Source organism: Colias croceus, chromosome 28, assembly GCF_905220415.1.
Source record: "Colias croceus chromosome 28, ilColCroc2.1".
Lineage (NCBI taxonomy): Eukaryota > Metazoa > Arthropoda > Insecta > Lepidoptera > Pieridae > Colias > Colias croceus.
Window position 1 is genome coordinate 2,644,149 of NC_059564.1, and position 19,676 is coordinate 2,663,824.

Genomic DNA, 19,676 nt, shown 5'->3' on the forward strand with positions numbered 1-19,676 from the left:
TATGTTTGTCAATTGTCAAACAGACATCGTCATTCGCCTACCTACCTATTTTTGAGATTTTAGTACTATTGCCATAGTTGAATACAAAATTAATAAAAAAAATATTTTAAATTGATTAATGTTTTTACTTTCACGATTATTAATTATGTTTTGATTTATTTTAGTAAAATTGGTTTATAGAGAGTTAATAATTTTTGTAAGAAAAGATGGCAAATGTCGCCATAAATCAAATAAATTGACAAATACTAAATCAATTTTCAATGGTGGTGATGAAATGTGTTTGTCAACATTCTATCGATCTTGTTTTATTAATTAATTTTATGAAATCTGTTTTATAACGTGAATCAATCGAAAATTTAAACGAAAAAGCAAGTTTTTAATACATTTGTTACCATAAAGTTCTCGCCCTTAAATTTTAAAACGTTTAGCATAAGAAAACAACGCATTTAGCTATTCTACTTAGATTTAATGAATTTGTGTGAACTATCAGTGTTATAATGTATGAATTGTTATAAATATTTATTGTTCGAAGTGTATTAATTATAGAGCGTGCACTCAGATTGTTATCGTAGACCCTTACTTCAATTGCGGAAGAAAAATCAATAATGCAGTTCCGTTCTTACATCTACGCCGCATTCTGTTAAAGAAAATTAACTAAAACTTAATCAACAATAACGATGTGCCTCAAGAATACGTTTATCATACCGAATTTATAAGAAAAAACATGGAAGGTGTACTTTCTCAGAGAATGTCACCACTTTTGAAATGTATAATTTTATTCCTATTTATTTTCACGGCGAAAGTGCTCACGTCTCGTCCTCAAGAATCTACGGATACCAGGAATAGCATTCATCACGTAAAACCTTCGCATTATGTTAGAACTTTCACCAAATACCACCACCGAAGGACAAATCAATGGAATAACATGCATGATACTGGATACTGGCCAGTATATGATCACCCCAAACATATAGGAAAAAGAAGTGTTCCAAATTCAAATGAGCTAAATACACCTGATAAAGACTTGAATCAGTTGGTCTCTGACTCTGTTAGAGGCAACATCATTGGAGTGTCTGATAAAACAGTAGTTAAAGAGGAAATAACCAATGAGGTTAAGAAATATAAGCCCAAGGTTACTACTGCAGTTCCAACAACTCAGACCAATATAACATGTCTGTATAAGATTCATAATGTGGCTTTGAGTGTTACTCCATCCTACAATGAAGACAAAAATGCACAGCTTATGGTGGAAAATGTCATATTTGGTGAGTAGATAAAAAATACAGTTTTTTATTAGCTTTACAGTCAATCTGGGTAATTGAGAAGGGGTGATTGGAAACAACTCCACTTATACTTTTAATACTTATTACAAGTATTATTCTTTTACAATTGTAAATAATATTTAATTTATAGAACCAATTCCAGTTTTTAAACGGTTGGAAATTCATCTGAATGATTATAGAAATAAAATTCTTGTTAGTTTCTTACTATCTGTTTACCATTACCTATCCTTTAGCTTTCCACTCGCGGCATCACCCGCTCAGTCAAAGAAAAACCCGCATAGTTCCCGTTCCCGTGGGATTTCCGGGATAAAACCTATCCTATGTCCTTTCTCGGGTATCAAATTATCTCTATACCAAATTTCATGCAAATTGGTTCAGTAGTTAAGGCGTGATTGAGTAACAGACAGACAGAGTTACTTTCGCATTTATAATATTAGTATGGATGCTAAATAATGATAAGATCTTCAAAATGTTAGGTCCTTGTTCTATAAAAACTATGAATCAGTAATTGGTGCTTGGCCTAGAAAAACAATATTATTTATCATCCTTTTAAACCAACTTCAAAAAAATGAGGTTCTCAATTCAACTATATTTGTTACCTACTTGAAAAAAAGAATCACAGAATTTAATCAATGCTATCATTATCCCTTTTTTTTAATTTAGAAGCAGTTTAGCTTAAGTAAGTTTATTTTAGAAGAATTACATTTGAGATGTAACTATGTCTGATTCCAAGCATTGTTGTTGCATTGTAAATATTCAACATATACATTATACACCCAAGGTTAAATTATTCTGGTTCTAATCTCCATACATTATATTGTGAATAAACTTATCTCCTGGCACATCTATACATCTATACTTATATTATAAAGCTGAAGAGTTTGTTTGTTTGAATGCACTAATCTCATGAACTACTGGTCTGATTTGAAAAATTCTTTTGGGTGTTAGATAGCCCATTTATCGAGGAAGGCTATGAGTATAGGCTATATTATATCATCACGCTAAGACCAACAGGAGCAGAGCAATGCTTGTACAACCACGGGACACAGCTAGTTTTGTATACAGTGTAAACTCTATATAACGACACTCCATTTAACGTCAAAGTCCGTATAACATCAAGATTTCTCGACTTTGGTTGGTTTATATTGTTGTCTATAGTCTATACAATAATACACTCCATATAGCATCACGCTCACTCTAATTAACGACCACAATAAGACATTACCAATTACTAGGAAGTACTGACTAAGTTGCCGAAATCAATGAAAATGTAGTTGTGTACATTCTTTTTTACTGACATACCGAAGATTCTAAGAAATGCAGTCGTTTGTTTTTTGTGTGAATGAACTTACACATGTTCACCTCAACTACTTGGCTTTCGTTAGTTACACGTTAAATAAAAAATTCTGCATGCCGAAGAAGATGGACGATCTGCCAAAAAATTGAAGAAACCTCAATATGAAGACCTTGATCAAGTGTTGATAACATGGTTTCATAGGCAATGTCAAAATAATATTCCTGTCTCGGGACCAATCATGCAATTTTCCCTTTCTTTCCATTTAACGACCACTCTCTATAACGTCGAAAAATGCACGGTCCCTTAAGTGACGTTATATAGAATTTACACTGTATATTTCTTATATTTATCAACAGACACCGGTACACTATCGGAGATGACGCTCCCTGATGGGGAGGTGGTGCAAGTCGAACAATGCACGGACCCTCGCGCGTATTGCTACACGCTGTGGCATCAAGATAATGAGGGAAACATCACTGTACTTGGACAGGGTATGTTTATAATGTTTTAACAAGTTCAAACGTTACAGATGCAATTTATTAATGTGTGTTTGTGAAGTTTGTTGTTATTTTGGGAACTTTGTTGTTTATAATTTGATTTTTTCTCAGCACAGAGTACACTTAACATGAACATTAACTTAAAGTGATCATCAGTTCAAAACTTGTCATTGGCAGAACCCGTCCTCACTGGGATCGGGAGTTGCCACTGAAAAAAAAGAAGTAGATCCAAACTATTTCTGTCAAAGACGAAGAATAATATTTTATTTTATACACAGGTTGCTGGCGTTCCTCGCACGGTGGGAATAGCTGCGATAAATGCACGCGGGTGACCGCCCGCCTGCCCGGCAGCAAGTTCTGTTGCTGTACAAAGAGCTACTGTAATGCTGATTTTAGTGAGTTTCTGTATTTTTATTGTGCTAAATGATATGCTATATTATGTAGACATTCATGTGCTAACTGAATTTTAATATTTTGTCAAACATGTACACAATTTTTATAAATAACTGTGATTATATATTTAATTGCGATTTACGAAGTGACATTCCCAATAAGAGGTTTTTACCGAGAGTTGACAGAAAAGAAGTTTAAATTTAGTTTCAATGTCGATGCTCAGAAAATTAAGAAGTACACGGTTCTTAATTCATGTTTCGCAAACTATATAATTGTAATATGAATATATATGATTTCGTTTCACAATATTTAATTACTCTGTGATCACTAATTTGAAATGTAAATATCAAAAATGCAAATTTCTATACATTGCAGCATCCCTACGCGAAGAAACGGTGACAATAAAAGCGGAATCAACAATGGAAAGCGCGGCAACACACCCGAACTATTCTAGCGCGGTCGCGGCGGCCATCTTGGCGTTAGTCGCCATCTTGTTGATGGCTATCGTGTTTAGAAAAGTGTACTGCAATAGGATCGAATTGGATAAGGATGAAATGAGCGATGGTGTGGATTTGGAGAAAGGTATGTTTTTTTTATTTTATGGGCTATATTATCTATTTATTTATTTTTAGGCGTTGTATTTTCTTTATGTGTGGCTAGGATGTGTGACGTACAACTCAGGAACTATTGGATCGCTTTGAACATTTTTACCTTTTTGGTTGGATACCTAGTCAATTTGTAGCATCAATTTTTTTTTTTTTTTTTTGTAAAAATGTGAAAGTATATTACCCCTTAGAATATTTATGTAAGTGAAGTATATGGTTTAGGCTTATGTGATGATTTTTATCATGATGAATGAAAATTTACTTGTTGCAGTCGTAAGATGTGATGACTTTTTTATGGTAATCTTTTTCTCAGGTGACGTCATGGGCAGTGGTCCTGATGCGTTAGCAACTGGTCTGTCGTGCGTTGATAATCTTACGCTTATTGAACATATAGGTGAGTTTAATTTTTAAATATAACTTTTTCAAGTGGCCTGGCCTGTGTTTGTAATGTCAAGGCAAATTGAAAAATTTTTAATTGCTTAAAATAAACTACTAATACCAATTCCTAAAACTTATTATGTTCATTTACTTCACTATCGTAATAACTACAAACATACATTGTTATGCTTAATATTGGTCATAAAAAAAAAAAATATTATAAAAAAATTTTTTTTATTATATTTAAAATTTAAAATAAAAAAATTGGTCATAAATTATAGAACATCTAATTTATTATACAAAAAAGAGGACTTTTTTTTGTACCAAATAACGTTAAATTCGATCAATTTTTTTTATCAAATACTATTTTATCATTTTTTCCACCAGGCCAAGGTAAATTCGGTTCAGTGTGGCGCGGGAGTCTAGGTTCGACTCCCGTCGCCGTGAAACTGTACACCAATCCGAGCGCGTGGCAGAAGGAGGCGGCGATATATGCGATACCGCATTTAGCGCATCCGAATATATTGAGATATTATGGTGAGTTTCTTTTAATTATTTATTTCACATAGAAATTTTACAAATTAAAGTGACCCAGCCTCCTAAGATAGTAAAAACTGTTAAGAGAATTAATGAGTCTAAACTCTAAAGTATACAAAAAAAACGTTATTTTTACACACTGCAGAAAAATTTCAATCAGAAAAATAAAATATCGAGGTCACCAAAAGAAAAGTTTGGAAGAAAATCATAAGTCCTGTTTTAACGGGTCGATTGTCAAACATAGAATACATACAATTTATTTGTTAAATAATAATAATAAATAATAAAAATCATTTATTTGTTTCATATCACAGTGTAGCAATAGCAATACAAAAATACATTTCAGTAATTTATTTATTTTTATTTATATTAATCTTATAATATCAAAATGAATCCCAAAATGTGTTGGTTGGCATAACTTGAGAACGGCTTAACCGATTTCGTTAATTCTTTTTTTATAATATTCCTTGAAGTTCGAGGATGGTTCTTATGTAGAGAAAACGTGAATATGTACCAAGGGCGAAGCCGGGGCGGACCGCTAGTTCAAGATAAATTTGGTGTATCAAACTAATGTATTAACAAGATGAATAATTGATCCTTCGAGTCGGATCTACTAACTTTTTCATATATGTATAATAATATGACGGTTAGAATAGTGCTTTGAGTCGGATCTAATTACTTTTTCACTTATGTATTTCAATATGATGGTTAGAATGGTCCTTCGAGTCGGATCTACTAACTTTTTCATGTATGTATAACAATATGATGGTTATAATGGTACTTCGAGTCGGATCTACTTACTTTTTCACTTATTTATGTCTATATTATGGTTATAATGGTCCTTCGAGTCGGATCTACTTACTTTTTCACTTATTTATGTCTATATTATGGTTATAATGGTCCTTCGAGTCGGATCTACTTACTTTTTCACTTATTTATGTCTATATTATGGTTAGAATAGTACTTCGAGTCGCATCTAATAACTTTTTCACTTATTCATTTCAATATGATGGTAAGAATAGTCCATCGAGTCGCATGTACTAACTTTTTCACTTATGTATTTACACATTACATGACGGATAGAATAGTGCTTTGAGTCAGATCTATTTACTTGTTTACGTCAGTATGCCAATACGATATTTAGAGTAGTCGCTGTAATGGCAAACATCGGCCATCATTTGTTCGGCCAACGCTGTCCAATATGCTGCCAAATAATTCTACCATCTATATTTATTATTTCTCAACAGGCAGCGACAGTCGTCCCTCATTAACGGACGCCGGGGGACGGTCCCACCTACTAGTGCTGGAGCTATGCCCCATGTCCCTGAGGGAGCGGTTGATACAGGCGCCAATAACGTGGTTGGAGTTCGCCACGTTGGCCCATGGGTTGGCGTCCGCGTTGGCGCATTTGCATACGCCATGTGAGTAAGAATTGGAAATGTATTTTTATATATATATATGTATTTAGAGGTTAATACATGTAAAAATCAATAGTAGTGATGACTGAATTTAGTTAACATTTTTTTAAAATAAGTACTGTGTAAATTAATTTTTAGTAGCTTAGTTGCATGTGAAAATTGACAACATGTGTGTTTATAAATTTCTCGATAGCTATCAAATTGTGTATTGTTTTATTGTATTCCGGCATTTACTTCAACTTAGGAAATACATAGTGCAAGTTTCTTCTTTATTGAAAAAAATAATAATACAAAATTTTCAACACGACAATAATTATGACTAGACAGTCTCGATTCTCTAACCAATGTATATTTTACAACCAACATTGTTTTTCAAGTCATTGCTTTCTTCAAAAGAATTTACGTTATCTCGTGCTCACGTACGCTTCTTTATTTTTTCCCCATTCCAAACGTTATCATTCGTAAAATATACAAATAAAAAAAATATCTCTTTCAGCTGGCAGCAAGCCCTGTATAGTACATCGCGACGTGAACAGTGGTAATGTGTTAGTGGCCAGCGATGGCACAGCAAGGTTGGCCGATTTAGGATTGGCCCAAGCTTTGACCCCACGCCGGGATAATACAGCGCCGAGTCGGATTACTGAGGTAATAATAATAATTATATTGGTAACTCAATTTCGACAAGCGCCTTGCACTCTACATTCTTTTAAAGTCATACTTTTGAAATTTGCAGGTAAACCTAATTTTGGAGTAAAATTATGAATATAAACTGGATCTGGATGGCATATCTTTAAATTGTAAATGTATAGAATAAAAAAGAGCGTGTGTGCCGGGCGCATGTATCAGAAGTGAAACTTCTTTAGCGAGATTCGAAAATACCAAAATCTTCTTAATAAATATAAATAAATTTATAAATATAAATAAATTTATTATACCAATCGTCCTTATTTCACTTTAAAAAGATAATTCAGTTCATGAAATTGCTTAAAAAACATTAGACAACTTAAATTTAATGAAAAAAAAAACGTGTCACACGTAAGAAGTGAAACTTCTTTATGACCTTATTTTTCAAAAAATAATTGACTATACGCAACTTTACAGAAATACGTCGAATCACGCGTGGTAGGGATAAGAAAAAGATGGCGCGTAACGGAAAAATGTCACGCGTAACGAAAAAATGTTACACTAAATTTTTTTCCAACCCCGATAAAGAAGTTTCACTTCAATAAAGTTAGTCTTGATATCGAATAACAATACGACAGTAAACAATACCAGTAATAAGTAGAGTAACTATATAGGCAATCACAAATTAGTAAAAATTTTTTACAAAGATTGCTCTGAGTGACTATGGCACTTTGTATCGCTATCAAACTTATTGTGTCAAGATGAAATATAGCTATAAAACTAGTTAGTATTTTTAGATATGATTAAAGTTTTTGTGTAAATAAGCCGCAGTTTACTACAATAAAAATAAAACAATAGTTTTATTCGACGCGTCAAAAAATGCTTTATAGAGTTTAAAGTTTAAACTAACGACGAACGTTCAGTTTTTTTGTTACATAAGTAATATTTTGATTTACATGACAAATGTGAAACGTATTTTTTTTCATTGTTCTATCCAGGCAGTTACGTTTCGCTACCTATCCCCCGAAGCCCTAAGGTGCCCTAGATCTAACCGAAGCCCGTTGCGTCCTGTGTGCCGTAGTCACTATTTGTTATATATATTGTACATACATTCTATATCATTTCGAGAATTTTTGTATATGCTGTGAAGTGTGTACACCCATAATTAATAAATACATAATACTAGTGGTTCGCCCCGGCTTCGCCCGTGGTATCTACATGTTTAAACTATCCTATCTCTCAAGTTGGATCGAACTGCACATGGTGTGCGAATTTTATTATAATCGGTTAAGTGGTTTAGGAGTCTATTGAGGACAAACATTGTGACACGAGATTTATATATATTAAGAAGATTGTGTTTATTTTATGAATATGAAGTAATTTTTTAATCGTTCTATCCAGGCGGGCACGCTCCGCTACCTATCCCCCGAGGCGCTCGAAGGAGCCCTAGACCTGACCGGAGCCCGGTGCGCTCTATGCGCGGTGGACGTGTACGCGCTGGGGCTGGTGCTGTGGGAGCTGCTGTGGCGGCGCGCCGGGCCCGCGTACGCGCCGCCCTACCACGCGCACGGCCTGCCGCACAGGCCCACGCTCGCGCAGATGCAGGTGAGAGATGAGATAACCCCCCCCCCCCACACACAAGTTTGTTTATAGAAAACTCACCATGTGCCCCCCCCCCAAAGACACTTCATCCCCCCGCCCCCTCCCTCAGAAGAAATATTATAAAAATGCCGCAATAATTATCCCCCCCCCTCCCCCAAGAAAAAATATTTTAGAAAAGCCACAAAAATTCCCCCCCCCCTCCTCCCCCAAAGAGACTTCATAGATAAGCCAGCAACATGTGTGCGCGGTGAATGTATACGCACTGGGGCTGGTGCTGTGGGAGCTGCTGTACCACGCGCACGGCCTGCCGCACAGGCCCACGCTCGCGCAGATGCAGGTGAGAGATGAGATAACCCCCCCCCACACACACAAGTTTGTTTATAGAAAACTCACCATGTGCCCCCCCCCCCCCCAAAGACACTTCATCCCCCCGCCCCCTCCCTCAGAAGAAATATTATAAAAATGCCGCAATAATTATCCCCCCCCCTCCCCCAAGAAAAAATATTTTAGAAAAGCCACAAAAATTCCCCCCCCCCCTCCTCCCCCAAAGAGACTTCATAGATAAGCCAGCAACATGTGTGCGCGGTGAATGTATACGCACTGGGGCTGGTGCTGTGGGAGCTGCTGTACCACGCGCACGGCCTGCCGCACAGGCCCACGCTCGCGCAGATGCAGGTGAGAGATGAGATAACCCCCCCCCCACACACACAAGTTTGTTTATAGAAAACTCACCATGTGCCCCCCCCCCAAAGACACTTCATCCCCCCGCCCCCTCCCTCAGAAGAAATATTATAAAAATGCCGCAATAATTATCCCCCCCCCTCCCCCAAGAAAAAATATTTTAGAAAAGCCACAAAAATTCCCCCCCCCCTCCTCCCCCAAAGAGACTTCATAGATAAGCCAGCAACATGTGTGCGCGGTGAATGTATACGCACTGGGGCTGGTGCTGTGGGAGCTGCTGTACCACGCGCACGGCCTGCCGCACAGGCCCACGCTCGCGCAGATGCAGGTGAGAGATGAGATAACCCCCCCCCCCCACACACAAGTTTGTTTATAGAAAACTCACCATGTGCCCCCCCCCCCCAAAGACACTTCATCCCCCCGCCCCCTCCCTCAGAAGAAATATTATAAAAATGCCGCAATAATTATCCCCCCCCCCTCCCCCAAGAAAAAATATTTTAGAAAAGCCACAAAAATTCCCCCCCCCCTCCTCCCCCAAAGAGACTTCATAGATAAGCCAGCAACATGTGTGCGCGGTGAATGTATACGCACTGGGGCTGGTGCTGTGGGAGCTGCTGTACCACGCGCACGGCCTGCCGCACAGGCCCACGCTCGCGCAGATGCAGGTGAGAGATGAGATAACCCCCCCCCCCCCACACACACAAGTTTGTTTATAGAAAACTCACCATGTGCCCCCCCCCCAAAGACACTTCATCCCCCCGCCCCCTCCCTCAGAAGAAATATTATAAAAATGCCGCAATAATTATCCCCCCCCCCTCCCCCAAGAAAAAATATTTTAGAAAAGCCACAAAAATTCCCCCCCCCCCCCTCCTCCCCCAAAGAGACTTCATAGATAAGCCAGCAACATGTGTGCGCGGTGAATGTATACGCACTGGGGCTGGTGCTGTGGGAGCTGCTGTACCACGCGCACGGCCTGCCGCACCGGCCCACGCTCGCGCAGATGCAGGTACAGTAGATGGGATAACACCCCCCCCCACACAAGATTTTTAAGCTATTGCATAGCTTAGCGGGCCTTGAGCGCGGGGACCGAATCGAGAAATTCCGTAACGAAAAAACCTCACGCTCCCCACTCCGACGGGCGGAGGTGTGGCTTGAAGGCATAGCATGCAATAGCGCAACCGCCCCAGTCCCCGAGTGACACACGTGCTTTTTTATAGAAATCTTACCAACATGTGCCCCCCCTCAAAAGACACTACATCCCCCCGCCCCCTCCCAAGAAGAAATATTATAAAAAAGCCGCAATTATTATCCCCCCCCCTCCCCCAAGAAAAATATTTTAGAAAAGCCACAAAACGCACCCCCCCACACTCCACTCACCCCAAGACAAATTATTATAAAAAAAGCCACAAAAATTCCCCCCCCCCCCTCCCCCAAAGAAACTTCATAGATAAGCCAGCAACATGTGCTCTATGCGCGGTGAATGTATACGCACTGGGGCTGGTGCTGTGGGAGCTGCTGTACCACGCGCACGGCCTGCCGCACCGGCCCACGCTCGCGCAGATGCAGGTGCAGTAGATGGGATCGAGGGGCGCCGGGCGATGGAGCGGGGATTTAGTCCATCGTCCGGCGAGATAAGGCGGCGTGAGACGTGTTCCGCTCACGCCGCCCCATGAGGTTAGAGCTGGCGGGCTCATAGTTTGCGTTGGCCTGGAGACGGGCAGCTGCTGATGGGGTCACGGACGAATTCTACCTATACCCGTGGCCCCGTCGTTTATGTGGCTTGACGGAACACAGTGGGGTTTTGGTCGGTAGGAATCCGACATAACCCGCGGCCATTTCCCCGGAGACCATGGGTATCTATGCAAGATTTCCCCACTTAAAAAAAAAGGTACAGTAGATGGGATAACCCCCCCCACACAAAGGAGAAATTTTATAGATAAGCCACCAGAAAGACACTTCATAGATAAGCCAACAACATATGCCCCCCGCCCCCAGAAAGACACTTCAACCCAACCCCCAAGAAGAAATATTGTAGAAGACTAACAACAATAATAAAATAGGTAGGAACTGCCCCCCCCCCCCCCCTACCTGCGACATTAACATCTTTTACCCGCGGCATTTACATCTTCTACCTACGGCATTAACATCTTCTACCTGCGGCATTAACATCTTCTACCTGCGGCATAAACATCTTCTACCTGCGACATTTACATCTTCTACCTGCGGCATTAACATCTTCTACCTGCGACATTTACATCTTCTACCTGCGGCATTAACATCTTCTACCTGCGACATTTACATCTTCTACCTGCGGCATTAACATCTTCTACCTGCGACATTAACATCTTCTACCTGCGACATTTACATCTTCTACCTGCAGCATTTACATCTTCTACCTGCGGCATTAACATCTTCTACCTGCGACATTTACATCTTCTACCTGCGATATTTACATCGCAGAAAGGCGTTGATATGTAAGAGCCAGAAGAAGAAACGTCGAAAGACATAAACATACAGAAAAAAAGTTACTTCCCCGCAGGAAGGTAAAATGGTAAAATTTACAGGAAAAAAGGAGGTTGGAGTGGAGCTAACCCCTAACCACTAACAACTGTTAATAAAAATATAGGTGGAAACTGACCACTCAAGAACGTAGAACTAGCTACAAAAAATACCGTCTTCTACAACCAAAACAAAACATAATACTTGTCAAATACTAAGTCATATACGTAAGTTTTTTACTATTACGATACAACACGCCATAATACGCTTAAACACGCTACAAAACGCTGTAGCGTTGTGTTGTAACACACTACAACATGATCACGCTGAATTACGGTATTGCCATCCACCAATTTTATAGAATAGATTTATATTTACAAAGCATTTGAATGCCATAAAAAGAAAAATATCAAATTCTACATTATACATAATAAAATAAATATTAACATGATTACAGACGCTAGTGTGCCGTAACAAAGCAAGACCGCCATTACCACGTGGCCCCGTATCGGAGGCGAGAGCTTTGAAGATAGCAGCGGATACTTGTGAGGAGTGCTGGGATCATGATGCGGAGGCTAGGTGAATATAATCATATTAATTTTATTAAGAAAAAAATTGGTTGTTTGTAAAGTAGGTTTTCGATCGAGATATTTACGTGATAACATAAGCAGTGGCAGCGCTCGAGATGAGACGGGAGATCGGTCCGTCTCTCTCTCGTTATACCTGCGATCGCGCTCGTGAGGTTTTGGTGTGACACAAGTTTCTGAACATGTCACCCGACTAAAACGATTTTAAAGACGTTATCACGTCAAAAATGATTTCTGATTGAAATTGCAATAAATAAATAATAAGGAAAAGTTTATTTATACAGTCCCACTATGAGTATACTAAGCGCGAAGAAACTTGTAGTTTTGCATACAATGATCACTTAAAAAATACTTAAACAACAAAATTGTGCCAAAAAATGTTTGCTAAATTTTTCCTTAAAATTCATGTTTTCTTCTCTAGCTTCGCGCAGCCGACATATTATAACGCTTCGCGAATGTGAGCATTTTGTCTAGGTATGAAAACATAATCTTAAACGATAGCTCACGTGCTGGTGGCAAATTTGGGTGGGTTGCTTGTTAGGGGTGTACACAAAGAGTTTTAAGAATTCATCTATTTGAAAAAAAAATGCGTCTGGATTTTTTTAAGTATTTTTTACGAACTCAGCGTATGCAAAACTATAACCTCCATTGAATACCGACGGTGGGACACCCTGTATAAAAAGGTCCATATCTATACTAATATTATAAATGCGAAAGTAACTCTGTCTGTCTGTCTGTTACTCAATCACGCCTTAACTACTGAACCAATTTGGTATAGAGATATTTTCATACCCGAGAAAGGACATAGGCTACTTTTTACCCCGGGAAATAGGATAGGTTTTATCCCGGAAATCCCACGGGAACGGGAACTACGCGGGTTTTTCTTTGACTGCGCGGGCGAAGCTGCGGGTGGAAAGCTAGTAAATAATAATAAAATTATTATTACATTAAGCATGGTTTTAATATGTTATGAACTTATTGTGTCTACCTTGCAGAGTTGACATTCCACAGATAAAAAAATAACCACTCTCCTGTTTACAGATTAACCGCTGTATGCGTGGAAGAGCGCATGGCTGAACTGAAACTGATGCTGCTCGTGCAAGGGCCAGTTATTCATGATAACAATTTACATCCAAATCAACCAGGTCAATATCAATATTTTTTATAAGACATTTAAAATGTTACAGACAATGTAGACTTTAAATAAATGTGTATTTTATATCTTTGAGATTATCTATTTACGTTCGAAAATATCTAGGACTAGCTGCACTTCGCGGTTTCTCTCGCGTGACTCCGCTTCTGTAGGTCTTAGCGTGATGATATATAGCCTATAGCCTTCCTCGATAAATGGGCTATCTAACACCGAAAGAATTTTTCAAATCGGACCCGTACTTCCTGAGATTAGCGCGTTCAAACAAACAAACAAATCAGCTTTATAATATTAAGTATAGATAACAAGATGTTGCCTTAAATTCTTATTATAACTAACAATACTTTTTTCCACAGAGACAAACACGCAAATAACACCAAACGAAGTTGACAAGAACTCCAACTGCGTGCCGCTCCAACACGGTGACGTCACAACCCCCCTCCTATACCCGCACGCACACATCGGCAGGAACACGTGTATAGAACGTAACACCAACACAAACACACAGACACACACAGTCGAACTCATACATAAGAGCCTCAAAGACATAACAGCTCCTACGGAACCAAAACCTCCATCGGTCACCGAAAATTGTCTATCCGTAGCGAGGATCAGCCATAATAGAATGCATACACAAGAAAATTCGGACAGATTGAACGAAATTCGATCGTACCAAAGGCCACTAGATTACGTGCAAAACGACGTAAGCGCCCCCGAAGAAAGAGGCCCGAAACAAACTAACCTATTGCAAGAGCAAAAAGACAAAAAGTGGGGTATAAGAAAGTTCTTCGAGAAGAAATTGAACAAAACACCAAAAGAGACAGAAGTTAAATTGGTCGCGGAAAATGTTACGCAAAATGGCAGAACTAAAACGTCAGTTGTGGATAAGCCTAGCAACATTGACTTTGATAGACCTACCAATCTCGGTATACAAGACAGACCCTATAACTTCGAAGCACCGTGTACATTATCGCCGCCAAATAAAACGCTTTCTCCAACAATGCTAATGGAGTCAGACATGAATACAGTATTCAGAGAACTTCCCGCTAGAGATAACAATGATAGGAACCAAATATTCGCCGTCATAGTGCCTAAAGTGAAGCAGGAATTGAACCAAAACAAAATTAAAGGCAGTTCTGAAAGTCTGAATAAGAGATCGGTCAGAACGTCCATGTCTTCACAGAGTATGAAGGCTGGGCATTCAGAATCTGAAGATTCGACTCTGAAAAAGCGTCTAAGCTGTGACAATCCTATCATAAATAGCGCAGGATCGTCGCGAGCGAGTATTAACTTAGAGCTCCAATATCTACCCAACCAAACAGACAATTTTAACAACGACAGTCCGTTCGATATGAACTCAGACTGTTCAAGCAGTGAGGACGAACACCTAATGCTTTTGTCAGAAAACAATGGCGCGAAAATAACAATACAAACTGTAACAAAACCAAGTGAAAACGATAAGAAAAAACACCAAAATGACGTCCTAAAAGAAGCGAGTCACACAAAAACTGACTTCACGTTCAATAAATTCCAAAATAAATACACGAATTTCGACAATGAATTCAGCGATTCAAACGATAAAGAGAACTTAGTCAATGGTTATAGCGGCGATAATCCCGTGTACATAGCGGCTCTGAACGGGGAAATAGACACGAGTGAACTAAAAATCTTGGAAGAGCAAAAGAAACCGTCTTTAAAATCTCTAGCAATCAAACGGCAACACTCTTTAGAGCAAGTTAACGAGATATTTTCCTCCTCTGGTGATTTAAACTTGCAGAATCCTGCTGGAAGGGTAAAAACGCCAGGGGACTTGCCAGTCGCTATACGCAGGGCCAGAAGGGACAGGGCCCTGCAAAAGGGCAGGGCCAGTGAATGCAACAGGTTGAGCTTGTATGACGACAGAATGATGTTCGGAAACAGTCTTTAATTTTTATGCGTTTTTCAGAAAAAATATTGGTGTAAAGTCACGTATTTGTGTTGACTTTGTTAAGCAACAGTTGATTAATGTTGCTTAAGTTAATACGTAACATGTTAATAGCAACTTTACAACATATTGATTCAACTGTGTTGCTAAATGACTTTTCAACATGCATTATCAAGTCTGCAACACGCAGTACTGTGAGCAACATGTTAACAACAAATCAGTAACATTCAACATCGTTGTTAAACTACTTTTCAACGCGTGTTATCAACTCTGCACGAGCAGTGTTGTAAGCAACATGTTGCCAACAATTATGCAACATATTTCAATTTAATTTTGTTGCTATACAACTTTTCAAAATGCTTTATCAAGTCTGCAACAAGCAGTGTTGTTAGCAACATGTTGACAACAACTCCGCAACATTATGTTGCTTAACAAATGTTAACTATGAATATGGGGCTTTATCTAAATAAATAGTTAAGTTTACAGGCATTCCATAATAAAAAATACCACATTGCACTTGCAAGTTTAAAAATGGCGGGTTTTTTGGCTTTTTTATATTATAATTATTATATAGTGTGTTACTGTATAAGTGTAGTTTTTTTGACTTTGCTTTCTTTTAAAGCGGTCTGAGAATTTTATACACATTTAAAAGTTTTTTACTTGCACTATTACTTTTTTAAACACGTTTCTTAATTTATAAATGTTATGTAATTTTTATTATATGACTTATTGAATATATTACCACTTATTTACAGGTTTTTGTATTTAAGAACTTTTTTTGCTAACACTAATTGATTTCAAAAAAATCGTAAAAAATAATTACATCAATAATTCGTGTAAAATTATAAAAAATAAGAAAAAAATGTTTTTAAAGATTTCGACAAAATTTAGTTTTTTTAACAAGTCATGGAGTATTTTTTTTATCAAAACTGCCGTTTAAAATGTTGCTAAATGCTGGTAAATATGTTGAAGTTCTATTCAAACAAACAATATTTTATTTTACGCACATATTTTTTTCAACACAGAAACATAGATAATAAATATATCGTATAAAACAAAATTAAAAAAATCGTTGCATAGATATTATTATGTTCTATTGCATTTACACTTATATTAGCAATCATAGAAAACACATATTGTTGTATAATTTTTTATTTGTTTTTTATTTGCAAATATTTTCAATAAAATCGAGTTTAAAATAATAAAAAATATTCTTAAAGTTCGTTACAATGTTGCTAATGATGCTGTCTCTCTCTTACACTGATGTATTTGTTGTTTAAGAGAGAGATAGCATTAATTTTTTTTATGTCTTATGAGATCAACACATGAAAAAACATTATTGTATTTTTATTTGAAGGCGAAATAAACTTTCATGATTTTATTAATAAAAAGGTTATTACTTAAATTGAGTGTCAAAAAGTATAACGCGTCTAACGTCTTAAAATTGTATACAATTATTATAACTCTCTTATTTTAATATTTTATTTATAATCTATCTTATGTCAATCGTCGTTTAAAAATTGGCTGACACATTATTACAAAAAATATAGATTTTGGATAAAGCATTTCAAAATTGTGTCCATACAGATGAAAAAAAAGAAAAAAAAATGTTCGCCGTGAAAAAATATATTTTATCATAAAATACTCTTAGATTGAACGTAGCCGTAGGTAGAAAATAGTACAAACCAGATCTTTAGTAATAATGTTATAAGCACTATAAAACAATATAATTCCATAGAACCTATCCTATGATGTGAGTTGAATCCCTATTCCATTCGTATTATAATTATTATGAATTATTACCTCACATTTACATTAAGAATTTACATTAGTGTTAAAAGTTTAATATTTTAGCGTCGCGAGCGCCTCTAGCGGCAAATGTTGTTACTAAAAACTACCAATAAAAAGGAAAGATATATTTGTCTATTTCACTCATTGTATACAACATTGAATGGATATCTGCTACCTATATCCGGTATCTCACTTGCACTTATAAAACAATTGTCTGCTATGACGATTTTAAGGACCAAGTGTTTAGAAGTATATTTGTCTCCCTCGCTCTGTGTATAAAACATAGAAGGCTGTCTCTTTTGCACTCGTAAAAAGGTTATGCCATATATTAATATGTTAAATTTAAAGTTGATTCCGAAATTGGCCACTAGGGGCGCTGTAGACGACTCGCTTCTATCGCATTTAATATAATATTTGGCGTTAAAATCTCAAAAATATTAATTTCTCTCTACAAAGTTGTACCTAAAGTGTATTGTATTGTCTTTAAGTGTAGTATTTTGTAATGACATGAAGTTTATGCTGTCTGCGTTTCTGTTTTAAGATAACATCACAGAATAATGCATCTTATTCTCTGAGAAATAAGATTGAGAATTCTTTGATTACGATCTATAAGAAGTGCGTCTAACATTGTTGTGATCTTAAAACAGAAATGGTTTTGCTTTAAATTATTATATTTAAGTTAATTTAGCCTTCCATTATTGTTTTTTCTTTTGTTTTTGTGTTGATGCTTTGGGGTCCAAATAATAATTATTATTTTGTATTTGAAATAACATCGATTTAAAATAGAACATTCAAAATCTGAAAGAATTTCAAACTGTATTTTTGTGTTGTTATTACAAACTGTATTTATTACAACATTCCAAGTTTTGTTTTTATAATAATTTAATATCTTTGTATAACATCAATTCATTTTTTTTTACAACGCGTCCTATAATATGTATTTAGTTCATATTTTAATTGTTTGGTTACTATCTGCACCAATACGACCTAAAGAATGAGAAAGATAACATGCAGGTGGCTTCCGATGAGTAAACGAAATAAAAAGCTGCCAATTTGAAAATTAATATTTACTGATATATGTATTTCTCAAATAACTAAGAATGTTAGAGACAGACAGATAAAACGCTATTAAATATATATTTTTTAATATCCCTAGTTATTTGTACCCCAATGCAAATCCATTTTGAAGTACAAGAATTTGTTTTGTATCCTTTTTTTATTGTTTTATGTTATTTAATTTAGTTAAATGTGATTTAATTTGTATATAGTTAAGTTGATTACGGGCCATGTTAGATTTTCGTTAAGTTTATTTTAAATTCGATATATTACGTACGTTTTATTTTGAGACAGTGATTTTAGGTAAGATGTTTGTTTCTAATAAAGGGACAGAGAAAAATGTGTGTTTTATTCATCACCTACTTACATTTACTGGTCAACCAGTGATTGACGTTCGCCAATAACCATAAACAAAGTATTTTTAAGCTATTGCATAGCTTCTATCGCGGGCCTTGAGCGCGGGGACCGAATCGAGAAATTCCGTAACGAAAAAACCTCACGCTCCCCACTCCGACGGGCGGAGGTGTGGTTTGAAGGCATAGCATGCAATAGCTTTACCGCGGCAGTCCCCGAGTGCCACACGTCGTTTGTTTTTGTCATATAGGCTCTGTTGCAGTTAAAGTTAAGATTAATGTCAAATTTATCAGTAATAACGACTTTTTAACAGTCACTTCAAAATGCCAGCGTATTTTTTTCGCAAAGTAAAAGTCATAATAGTCTTAAATCAAATAATATATCACGTTGTATTTGGCGCTTCTGGCACTTATTTAACGTTAACAATAGCTAACCAGTGTATTACGAGCGGTTATAGTTAGTGTTTAAAATTATAACGTCCTCTACAAAATTGTCACATGGTGCAACGCATATTTTCTCTACCGTTACTTAAACATGTTTTTGCTAAAGTAACCTGGTACAACACAGTTTAATGTTTTATTATCATATATTTCGCATTCCTTTTTAATATTAACTACTACACAGTACCTGCTTTCCACGGCTTGGAATGTGTGATAAAAGAAATCAAGAGATGTCACATTTAAAATATAGCGCCACCTATCAGAATTTTTAAATATCGGTGTGATTCAAATGCATGGGAATGCGCTGTTTTACTGCTTTCAAAGTAGCCTATTTCACTCTCTAATCTCAGTTACTTTAGTTACCTACTACCTATCTCCAGACACAAATCATCAAACTTTACAATCATAAAATCGCTCCGTTGTGAGACAATCACACAATTATATTCATAAATAGCTGTGCACTTCGCCCGTGGGCCTTAGTACATCTCCCCATAAGAACCATCCTCGTACTTCAAGGAATATTTTAAAAAAAGAATTGACGAAATCGGTTCGGCCGTTCT

General features: G+C 37.0%; 1 protein-coding gene across 1 annotated transcript; it reads left to right on the forward strand.

The window, feature by feature from the left end:
• The first annotated feature begins 275 nt into the window (after positions 1-275).
• On the forward strand, positions 276-18,662 carry LOC123703984 (probable serine/threonine-protein kinase DDB_G0278901). The gene is made up of 12 exons (XM_045652209.1): positions 276-1,265; positions 2,937-3,071; positions 3,356-3,472; positions 3,846-4,052; positions 4,389-4,469; positions 4,841-4,990; positions 6,238-6,411; positions 6,905-7,053; positions 8,434-8,637; positions 12,272-12,393; positions 13,443-13,546; positions 13,908-18,662. The coding sequence occupies exons 1-12, from the start codon at positions 725-727 to the stop codon at positions 15,476-15,478; spliced, it is 3,555 nt and encodes a 1,184-aa protein (XP_045508165.1). The 5' UTR covers positions 276-724; the 3' UTR covers positions 15,479-18,662.
• The last annotated feature ends 1,014 nt before the right edge of the window (positions 18,663-19,676 follow it).